At 38.5% G+C, this 12,147-nt stretch overlaps 1 protein-coding gene across 8 annotated transcripts in view; it reads left to right on the top strand.

Annotated features, from left to right (window-relative positions):
• The window catches only part of klhl13 (kelch-like family member 13), a 63,150-nt gene that overhangs the window by 41,565 nt on the left and 9,438 nt on the right, over positions 1 to 12,147 (top strand). For all 8 annotated transcript variants that reach the window (XM_082169157.1, XM_082169155.1, XM_082169151.1 and 5 more), the window contains 4 exons: positions 3,565 to 3,709; positions 6,813 to 6,945; positions 8,792 to 8,988; positions 9,070 to 9,865. In XM_082169157.1, coding sequence (XP_082025283.1) covers positions 3,565 to 3,709; positions 6,813 to 6,945; positions 8,792 to 8,988; positions 9,070 to 9,865 — 1,271 coding nt within the window. The remainder of the gene's footprint in view (positions 1 to 3,564; positions 3,710 to 6,812; positions 6,946 to 8,791; positions 8,989 to 9,069; positions 9,866 to 12,147) is intronic.

The following is a 12,147-nucleotide window of genomic DNA, read 5'->3' as shown; positions in this document are numbered from 1 at the left end:
TGTGGACGAAACGCCAATACGATAAAAAATGTATACGTATACAGCGAAACGCGTCTCCGTGTGGACGGGCCCTTAAACATTTAAAATGTTAAATAACTTATTAGAGAACAATAGGATGATACTAGAGAACAAACAACATCACCAATTAAACAAAATTTGTCAGCTTTAAAATGTGAAAGATTTCACATTTCATAAATAAATGTATAAGTTGATTCCAATTGATCAAAACTCTTTAAGTCCCTGTAAAGTCAAAATTAAGTATGTGTCCTGAGTTTGTCACACCACAGAAAAATTTGTTATTAGCCACCCAGCCAAATTTGAATGATAAAAAAGCAGCCAAGTAAATCAAATAAGCCATCAAAATCTTGAAAAAATGAGCAGTGGTCTCTGCTCTCAAACGCTGGCTGCGCTGAAACCACGCCCACTCGCGGGAAAGTTGACTCGTGGGCACGCACTGATGGATGGCACCAGTTGTCGGCGCGACGGGAGGATGAAGGCCGAGGCGGGAGATAGTTGGTTCGGCCCCATTCACCAGTAACAGCAGATTATCAGTGAATCCCAGTTGTCTCCGAGGAAAGTTTATAAAACTATCCTGTGTAAAATGATCACTACATAGGTGGGTGTTGGTGGTGATCCTCAGCTCTCCATCAGGGTGGCTCTTCACAAAATGAATCCACCTCTTGTTGATATAATCGTTGTTCGGAAATTTAAATTGTAAGTGATCGCATCCAGGTAATATTCATTTCCGTGACGAAGGCATAGCTAGCTAGCAAACTGTAGGCTGTAGTAAATAGTACTGACAGTAACTCACGATTGAGCGGCGAACTGATAGGGGAGGGGGCAGCCTCAGTGACCGTGGCTCCAGTGCATCATAGACAGTAGGGGCGGGGCCAGGAGCTCAGCGGCTCCAGTGCGTCATCGAGCCACCGTTTTAGCCCCACCCAAAAAATCCTGAACACAGCAACGGTGAAAAACTGTTTAACGGTCTAACTCCACAATTCAGTACTTCATAGTTCACAGTCTTTGTAATGTGTTTTAGCAATACATTTCTAACATTTCTAATGTGTTTAGATATTTATTTATTTTTTTGAATTGCCTTTACAGGGACTTTGAGTTTTCTATTAAGTGTCCTCAAAACTAAATCCATTTTATGCAAAAAAAATTAAATAATCAGATCACTACTACAATGCAATGGGGGAAAAAAAGTATTATCTTAATGTAATGTTAGAGTATTATCTTAATGTTAAGAGTTTTGCGATCGGGCAGCAACTAATTGTTTTACCTGGTGGTGAACGTGAACTGAAATCAAGCTTTTGTTGTTTAGCTTGAGGGCGGGGTGCAGGTATCATTCGTCTCTCTCTCTCTCTTCCAACTCTGTAGTGCTGTGCTTTGCATGCAGATGTATTTTTAAATTTGAAGTGGTGTTTTTTGCAGTTGACGAGCTTTTCACCTACACATAATCTACACTTAACGACTATTCCCTTCTCCTTTTCTTCAACGATTTCAAAATAATGAGAATACTTCCATTGCAGTAATGTAATGCTCTGGCCTGCCATCTCCGTTTCTGACTAGCACGATTCTACGTGACCTACGTTCATTTTAATTCAGAACTTAATTTTTTTTGGGAATGCACATTAATTAAACTGAAAAGTAACTCGCATTACTTTTTTTTTTAAAGTAACTCAAATATTAATGTGTAAATTTATAAAGTAATGCGTTACTTCATTCGTTACTCCAGAAAAGTAATATTACGCAAAGCACATTATTTATAACGTGTTACCCCCAACACTGGACAGGAATGTCTGCCTGTTCTTCTGTTACCAGTGGTTGATCTTAAAATGTTCTGACCGTTTGCTCTTTTACCATTAGGCTTGGAAAAGGTCAAAACTAGCTGCCTGACCGCAACATCTGAAATAACATGGATCAAGCAAAAAAAAATGACATGTGCTTGGTGCTGGGCGGTATGACCAAAAAAATGTATCCCGGTTTCACGGTATATGACATTATTATTATTTTTCAAGCATGAGTGGGTGTTAACCATATTTTCTACTGATTGAGAGAGGAAATACTGCAGTAGATTGACTTCGAATGCCCTGTTGTACTGTCATGAGTGAATATTGTTGAAAAATTCCACACTAGTATAGTAGTATTAATACAGGTTTGCAAGGCCCCACAAAATGATGCTGTTTAAAAAGAGGTGCCAGCTGGAGGCGCGTTAGGAGCGGCAGAAACAGCGGTTTCCCCAGTAACGGCTGTACACAAAGCAGCAGCGCTCATAAACGCTGCTATATCAGGAAAGATTAAATGAAAATAACATTGAAACTTTTCTAAAGACAGTCAGTTCCCTTTAAAGATACATTCATATAAAAACACTTGTACCGCGTTTTGACTTTGAAACGTGCAATGCTCATGTTTATTCAACGATGTCAAAGCTTTTTGGAAAATCTGTTTGTGGCGGGCAGTGTTGATATTGTGAACCAATGTATGGGAAAAACTGTAATATAATTTGACAGCTATCATCAATTATATTTGAACCTATCCATCTTCACTGTCACGCTTAGTAACACATACAGCTGTGCCCTCACCACACTGCAACAGTGAAAAGAGACCCCTCTCAAACAGTGTCGCGCCGTGTTCCGAACGTTGTTTAAGTGACATACACCGGTATTGCAGTATATAAAAAATTTATATCTAACAAAAATAAACACAGGTATTCGGTATGAACCGGTATACCGCCCTGCACTACATGTGCTCTAAAAAGTAATGTTAAAGGTAGGGTAGACCATTTTGGAAAATAGCATAGCAAGCTAGCTTTGAAAGCATTAGATCCCACCCTCCCTTCAGAGCGCTCTCTCCAAAGCCACACCTCCTTCAAAACACATGAACTCTGCAAAGCCTCATGAAACGCGTTGATGACGTGTGATGTCTACACGAGCAGGGTGCGCGGAGGTATGGTATACATATGTTGACAGGCTGGTAGGTCATTTTATCATTCGGACTGAAAAAGTTTTTGGTCCTGAGACTTCCACAAGAAGATATATGTACATGTTTTAATATTTAGACCACTTCTATTATTGATTGCTATAAGGATGTGAGAGAGTTTCAGCCAGTATAAAAAAATGTTTATAAAAAAAATTACCTACCCTACCTTTAACATGGCCAAAAAAAAACTAAAAAACATTTTGCTTGTCTTATTAGTCAGCTGGTAAAACAAGATTTCTCATAAATATTACTATAGTTCATTTTTGAGAGGCCTATCTTTGACCTCATGTCAGTTGTGTCACATTGTGTTAAACCTCTGTGTGATGGTCGGAAACAAACATTCTACATGTTGTGTATATGTGTGCGACATGTTTGTCATTTGAGGCGGGTTTCTGTGCTGTACTTGTTAAATGAAGAATCAGGAAGCACCACATCTGTTTCACATATAATGAATCAAACATATTTTCTGTCAAACATATTTGATCTTTTCGCACAGCATTATCTCTGTACCACTCTCACACTTAACAGGTTATTCCTTCATATTAACCTCCCCCTTCCCACACTTCTCTCTCTGATGGGCAGATCACTGGTGGAGGATGATGATGCTCAGATGATGAAGGTGTCGCTGGGATGCAGTGAAATGGGGCTGTCCTCCCACTTGCAGGCCTCGAAAACAGGAAACACACGCTTCTTTACCAGCAACACACACAGTTCTGTGGTTTTACAGGTGAGTGTGTATGATTTACATATGTCTCTTACTAAACGTTGGGGTGGGTATGTGTGGCGTCACCATCTGCCACTCTGGCATCATGTCACACATGACAGTTTGTGTGTTTGCCAGAGTCTGTGAAGGTCATCTCTGCTGTTATTGGCAGTCTAGCTTTATATCACACATAAAGATGTTATTATTATTATTATTATTATTATTATTATTATTATCATCATCATCAATGTCGTCCTGCCTGAGGTCCATGAGAACATTCATTAGCACCTTTCTGTGGATCACCTGGCAGGTTTCAGCATGTGCTTTTGTGGGAACCAAGGTGAGAATTTAATTAGAATTTCCCAGTTAGTCATTGCAGACAGATCAATAAGTGAAGGACACCTGATCGCCTCGGTTTGTGTGCATAGGTTCATATTTATTTAACCCTCTGATGCATGGTGTTCTCATTAGTGGACTGCTTTTATGTAACAATATGTAAGTTTAGAAGTGAGTCATTGTAGTAATAGCCTTATTTCCAATATTTATTATAATTCTGTAAAAAATTATTACTAGTGTAAAAACTATGGCTCTATGGCATAATGGCACTATCAAAACATTGATGTTTGTTTGAGAGCCAGCACTGTTTTACCTGACCAATGGCAGACAGGGAAAAGTTTCTGGGAAACCACACAATTCTCTTCACTCTGAACCAGCTTAGACTGGTTTTTGAAAAAAAAAAGTTTGTGTGACTAACCTTCTGACATGCAGATACACTATCTTTCAAAAGTTTGAGCAACATATCAGCATATTAAAATGATTTCTGAAGGATCACGTGACACTGAAGACTGTAGTAATTGCTTTGCCACCACAGGATTGCATTTTAAAATATATTCAAATTTAAAACGATTATTTTAAATTGTAATAATATTTCACAATATTACTGTTTTTACAGTCTTTTTGATCAAATAAGTGCAGCCTTGGTGATCATAATAGACTTCTTTCAAAAACACTTTACAATAAGGTTCATTGGTTAACATAAGTTAACTACCTTAGTTAACATGAACTAAGAGTGAACAATACTTCAGCATAATAATCTTAGCTCAAAGGTTCATTTGTTACAATCTCACATAGGTTGTATTTGTTAACATTAGTTAAAGCACTGTGAACTAACATGAACAAACAATGAATGACTATTTTTATTATTTAACATTAACAAAGAATAATAAACACTGTAACAAATGTATTGATCATTGTTAGTTCATGTTAGGTAAAAACATTAACTAATGTTATCTAATGAACCTTATTGTAAAGTGTTATCAAAAAATCTTAACCCCAAACTTTTAAATGGTAGTGTAGGTTCACAATGTTTACATGGGATAAGAGTATATACACGCACGCACAGATATATTCATGCGTTGCTTGATCTCTTGATTGCATCAGCAGCACTGACATTAATGTGATGGGGTCACTCTATGTCATTGCCATCTGTCATCGATCACCAACCAGCTACTGCTGTGAGAAGAAATAGATTGTGTGAATGTGAACTTAAAATTTCAGTTTATTAAGATTTGAATCAGTTTGTCAAATCAAGATAGTATGGATAAACAATATTTTAACTTATCAGTCTTGACACATGCTGGAGATTCATAGCGTTATTCATTCACAACTTTTTTATTTCATAGCACACATGGTTAAGGACACCCAAACATTACACACTCTCAGTGGGTGTAAAATATAGCGTAGTCACTAGCACACTTTCCCTGGTGTTGGGGATGAAAGGAAAACTATTACTATGACAGCCGCTTATCATATCTGGGATGATTACTTTTTTTCAGTTTAAATCTGTCACGAGTCACGACACGTGTCCTAAAGCACAGCAGCTTTCATCCCCCTACAATATCACTTACCCCTGGAAAAATGATCAAATGAATTAATCAATAAAAAAAAAAAAAATGATTCGCAGTGATTTGTTGGGAAACAGCACTCAGTTAATTTGATTCGATGTTTATCCGCAGGCGCTGTGTGTCCTCATTCTGAACGCACACAGAATGAGAGTTTTAGCTGAGGATGCAGGTTTAGTGTTTTTAGCATGTTTTTTTTTTTTTTACTTCCATTTCCTAATAAAGAAGCTATGTAAATGTGCTGCAAAACTAGCACAATTAATATTTTAGGTTGGAGTTTTTTATATATTTTTATTCTATTTATTTTTTGTTTAAAATTGCAATAATAATAATGCTTATTATTTGTCTTAATTCTTTGTTTGTTTTTTCTTTTTAGTTTAATTTACTAATAATATTAGTTATTGTTGTTGTTGTTATTATTATTATTATTATTATTATTATTATTATTGTTATTATTATTACTATTATACATTTTTAGTAATAACATATAGCCAGCACACACAGTGTTTGTATTTGTAGATGCCTCAACACAAAATGCTTTTACTGTCACATTAGATGCAGCAAAAGCTTTTTGTATATTTAGTCATAGCAGGTGCTTTTATGCAAAGTGACTTACGAATGAGGCACATTACAAGCAGAGCTTTTAGTTTTAGATTTTGCGTCAGACGCTGATGTTATGAGGCCGGTAAAGACAGCCAGTTTATCATGATTTGTGGCATGTTTGTAAAACTCCAGTCCAGAGAGTGTAGTACAGATTTTGGTGCTTAAAAAGCGTATGTGTAATTTCAGAAAGTGTATCACTGATTGGATTGTGCCTTATTTCATGTCCTAGCACATGCTGGTGGATTGAGCCTGACGCGGCACTCTGAGAGTGTGTGTGAGTGGACGATTGCTCGGTCCTGTTAATTATGGCTTGTCTCCGCCGTGGGAGTCCATCTCTGCTGCAGTCCCCTCATGCATCTGACCTCCTGTTCATTAATTAACCCCACAATCTTTTATTCAGAAATGACGCTCATGGGACGCATAGTAATGATACAACTCCTTAACATTCACTGTTTTTATGGGTGATAACAGATGCTTTAATGTGTTTGTTGTTTTTTGTTTTTTCCTCAAGACCTTTTTGTTCATTCTCTTTGCTCCTCAGTGAATTCATTAAGTGCATTACAGAAAAGCTTGTCAGTTCTCTCACTCCCTCTGTGTTTTGTTTTATTCTCTCCATCTCTCAGGGTTTTGACCAGTTGAGGATAGAGGGCCTGCTGTGTGATGTCACATTGGTGGCGGGAGACGGGGATGAAGCGTTTCCTGTTCACCGAGCCATGATGGCCTCTTCCAGCGACTACTTTAAAGCCATGTTTACAGGTGAGCGAGAGAACAAGACATAGGATAACAAAGGATTAGGTGAGGTGAAGCCAAGTTTCCAGGTGAGGAAGGGATAAAGGGAGGAACAAGGAGGGTTTTTTTGGACAGAGGTCAAAGTGTGACAGAAGAGAAAGCTAATACCAGCGACTCTCCTTAAGAGCTCAGAATGTTCTTGATTCTCCCTCCATTCACCCCCCCTCTCCCTCCCCCTCTCCCTCCCTCCTCCCTCCCCCTCTCCCTCTCTCTCTCTCTCTCTCTCTATCTCTCAGAAGTACACTCTGTTTCTTGGGAAGAAAGAACAAAGCAAGAGAGGTAAAAAAGATAAGAAAGCAAGAGATTCGCTCGGGGTTATTTGGGAAAGCTTGTTCAGAGATAATGTGTTCAATGGAAAGAACTTCATTTCAGTATTCAGTATTCAGAGTTCAGCTATTCCCTAAATAATTATGCCATTTAATACTGCATACTACCAAACCCTGAATGAGTTTATAACACAAAACTATTATGAGAGAGCACTAAAACAATTATGAAGGAGCAGCATGTCGAGGGAATACTCTCATTTCCTAACTAGAGCTGGGGGAAAATTGATTCATTGATGCAAGACTCTGAATCAAGAGTTCAGTTTTTAAACTACAGTGATATGAACACTAAGTAGGTCGCTTAGCTATTCAGTATGTTACCGTTAAAAAGTTTGGGGTCAGTAAGATTGCCGGTGATTGGGTCAGTAAGGATGCTGAATAAAAAAGGAGATAAAGGCCTTTATAATGTTACAAAAATTATGTTAAATACATTTCTATTAAATGTTAAGTATTTCTTGAGTAGCAAATCAGTAATTCATGATGACTACTGCCCTACATAGGTCCAGTAACTGCACCAATTTTGTGTGTAACAGTACATATAATAACCTGAGAAACCTTAATTTGTTCCTAACTCTATTCTGATCAAATAAACAGTTTAGCCCTTGTGTTGTAGAATACTAACTCAGGAAAGCTCTTCCATGTAAATCAGAATTTTTATCCAAACCATTTTGTTCCATTTTGTTTATCGCGTCATTTCTGCTACATTGCGGTAGGTAGCCACAGCGATTAAATCTAATTGACCCAAAAGCCAGCTTCTTAAGATGTTACAATAAATATAAAAAATCTTCTGATTGGTTGTGATTGTGTCAATCATTCAGCATTCTAAGAGAACAGACAAAAGTACCGTCAGGTTACGACGCAGCGTTACAGTTTGGCTGTGTATGTAGCTGAGAAAAGTGCTGTCTCTGTTCATCTTATAATAGGTTCGTAGTATTCTGAAAACCTATTAAAGTCCTGCTACCACGTGTGCCATGAGCGTTTCAGCACTTCAAGACTCCCATAATTGCTGTCTATTACACTTTCTTTCATTCTCCTCTTGTGTTCTACTTATCTTTTTTGCTCTCTCTCTCTCTCTCTCTCTCTCTCTCTCTCTCTCTCTCTCTCCACATAGTTGAGAAATCATATCTGAATTAATGAAAGTGGTTTGATTTATTTCAAACGTGGCTCTTGAATAAGTGGCTCATTATCATGGTAAAGAGAATTGGTGACAGCTTGCAGTAAGACTCACTTTACTTCTCTCTCTTTTTTTTCTTTTTCTCTCACTCTCCTTATTGTTTCTGTCACTCTCCCCTCTCTGCCTTTGATCCGCTCGTTTGCAACGATTTTTTGCTGATCTCTCCTCCATTCTTTTTTTCCTTGTTCTCTTCATCTGCCTTTTCCCCTATTTTATATCTGTTTTGCTTGAATATTTCTTTGCACTGATTATTCTCTTGCTTTCATCTCCTCCCTCTGTCATCTCTTCCCCTCTTTCTCTTTCTTTTTTTCCTCAGGTGGAATGAAAGAGCAGGATTTGATGTGTATAAAGCTGCATGGTGTGAATCGAATAGGGCTAAAGAAGATTATAGACTTCATTTACACCGCCAAACTCTCTCTCAACATGGAGAATCTACAGGACACCCTAGAGGCTGCTAGCTTTCTCCAGATCCTGCCTGTCCTTGACTTCTGCAAAGTCTTTCTCATTTCTGGGGTAGGACACAAATGAGAGCACTTTTATTCTGCTGTGTTTTTTTTTTTTTTTTACTAACATGCAGTTCATTCTTCCTCTTAGGTGTCGTTGGACAACTGTGTAGAAGTGGGGCGCATCGCCAACACCTACAACCTCACGGAGGTAGACAAATACGTCAACAACTTCATCCTAAAGAATTTTCCCTCGCTGCTCGGCACTGGCGAGTTTGTCAAACTTCCTTTCGAACGTCTAGCGTTTGTGCTCTCCTCCAACAGTCTAAAACACTGCAGCGAACTGGACCTGTTCAAAGCTGCGTGCCGCTGGTTACGCTATGAAGAAAGCCGCATGGAATATGCTGCCAAACTAATGCGCAATATCCGATTCCCCCTCATGAGCCCAACAGAACTCATAAACCACGTACAAACTGTCGACTTCATGCGTACGGACAATACCTGTGTTAATCTTTTATTAGAAGCCAGCAACTACCAGATGATGCCATACATGCAGCCGGTGATGCAGTCGGAAAGAACTGCAATCCGTTCAGACAATACCCATTTAGTGACGCTAGGGGGTGTGCTACGGCAACAACTGGTTGTAAGTAAAGAGTTACGACTTTTTGACGAAAAAGCACACGAATGGAAAGCACTGGCACCCATGGACGCCCCGCGCTACCAACACGGTATCGCGGTAATCGGGAACTTTTTGTATGTGGTCGGGGGACAAAGTAACTATGACACGAAAGGTAAAACAGCTGTGGATACTGTGTTTCGATACGACCCGAGGTATAACAAGTGGATTCAGGTGGCGTGTCTGAATGAGAAGAGGACCTTCTTTCATCTGAGCGCTCTCAAAGGACATCTATATGCTGTGGGCGGGAGAAACGCCGCAGGAGAGCTGGGTGAGTCAGGAAGGGATTTTAGTGTCACAGCAGGGGACAGATTTCCAAGAGGGACACTGTGCTTCAGATGTTGACATGTTTTGTAAATATAACATTAAGATGAGTGTCTTTGCGGTACTAATTAAGTGTGGGCAAAAAAAACATGCTCATCCTGGCGAGTATCCTAGCAAACATAGTAGGTTATGTCTTAAGTGAACGTAAACAGTCAAGAAAGACAACGCATGTGCAACAGTATCAGTATACTGGATCCGTGTATTGTTTTAAAGTGACAGCAGCCTAATATTCCTACTGTCTGTGTCTTTAATGTCAATCAAACAACAAAAGGAAGGGAAATCACTCACTGCTCTTGACTGAATAACTTTTGTAACTTTAAATAAGGAATAATCTTTATTTAATTTATACAGTGAAGATTATATGCAGTGTTATTTTACATTTGATTATTTTATTCAATTTCTGTACCTGAAAACTACTTAGACACCTACCTGAAAAACCTGAAAAGCACTGTTTATTTGATTGGTATTTTTGCTCTATTGTATTTATTTGTGCTATTCCTTGTAGTTTGATTATTTGTTCAAATTTTTTTACATTTTCTTTGACAGTAGTCCTTTTTCTTCACATACATTCTTTCACATAATGAAACCGCGACACTAAAACCATGATACAAACCGAACCGTGAGTCATTTTAACCGTTTCACCCCTAACATGCAGACGGGTAACCATGGTTTGTGCTGACCCCGATGTGTTTTGAGCTGTGAATTATTGAGTGCTAAGAGCATGACACCATCAAAATGTATTATAAAGTCGCAATTACGGAAGTAGTGGAAGCTCATTTTTAAGTTTTGTGACATACATCTAAGTAAAACAAGAAACAAAAATGTTGGGTGGCAACTTGTTTCCTAGGATGTTGATTAGAGGATGGCAGATCTGAATTACCCCTTTTCTACCGGCACGGTTCTGGTGCGGGTTCCCGGCCTGTGTCCAGTCTTGAACCGTTCTGCACATTTCCAATGCAGAAAATGTGGTTCCAGGTCAGAAAGTTGACTGTCTGTGGTGGTGGTCTCGTTGAGCAATGTGATAACGCTGCACTACATTGCTCTTTATTTCTAAATATATAAAACTATGCGCACAAGAGAGAGACCCAGCATGCGAGAGAGTGAATCAACGGTTTCAGTTTCAATATATCTCCAAAAAGGACAGATGAGAGTACCAGAAGTTTTTGCGAGCTGCCAGTACGCTAGAATCACTCTCTGTACTCTGAACAGCAAAACAGAAGTGCTGCACTGCCTGCACAAACACCAGGACGTGCTCCATTTGATTTTAGACAATACACAGCAGCGTTATGTCACTCAAGCCCCTTACGTTCCTCAAGTCCGTGAAAACATTCGTCCGGTTCGCAACAGGCTCCAGTTTGCCTGGCCGAGAACAGGCTCTCTGTCTCCAGAAAGCAAACCATTCTGGTGGAAAAGGGGTAAATGTGAGTTTGCTGTCAATTATAAGAAAGGGGCAGGGTTAAAACAGACTAAATTATTGGAGAAGTCTGGCATACATCACCAGAGAGATCCTTGACATTTGGATGAAAATTATGAGTAAAAAAAAATAAAAAATTAAACATATGCAAGCATGGGCGAAGAATAAGATTTAAAAAAAGATGCATTTAGAAAACCGGTTGAATTTATTTCCATGTCATGCCAACTTTCAAGGACTTTTACTAATACATTTTTTCATGTTGAGCCCGCTACTGCATATTGTTGTGCATATCTGGTTAAAGGTAGTATTAATATATTTTATAGTTTGTTTTATAGTTAGTTTGTTTTTAAGGGTTGTGTTGTTTACTTTGGTACTAAAAGCAATTTTGGTACATTTTGGGTCACTACTCTATCTGATGTAAAATCCTAAAGCAAAACCAGTTGAGAAACTCTGCACTATATGATATGTGATGGTTCCACCCACACATTTTTATCTTGTTCATTTCTAGCGCGGGCAAATAAATACTTTTATTTCAGAGTGCAGTTTTGTAGGGTTTTGAGAAGACTCTCAATCTTAAAATGAAAGATGATTTCACAGGGATCTAATATTGGTGGAGAAAAACATAAAACAAACTTATTTAGTGAAGTAACTGGTGCATTGTTTTGTCATTTTACCTTTATTTGTTAATTATACTTAGGGGGTGTTTACACTTCCATATAATAATCACACGTGATTTCAATATGTGTTCAAGACAGATAGCAACGATCTTTACCTATGGTTTTGAGTTCATCAGATTGTTCGGGCACATATATAAA

This window comes from Leuciscus leuciscus (assembly GCF_965113295.1).
Source record: "Leuciscus leuciscus genome assembly, chromosome: 5".
NCBI classification, from domain to species: domain Eukaryota; kingdom Metazoa; phylum Chordata; class Actinopteri; order Cypriniformes; family Leuciscidae; genus Leuciscus; species Leuciscus leuciscus.
Note: the sequence above shows the minus strand (reverse complement) of the source record. Positions and strands in the feature narration are given on the sequence as shown.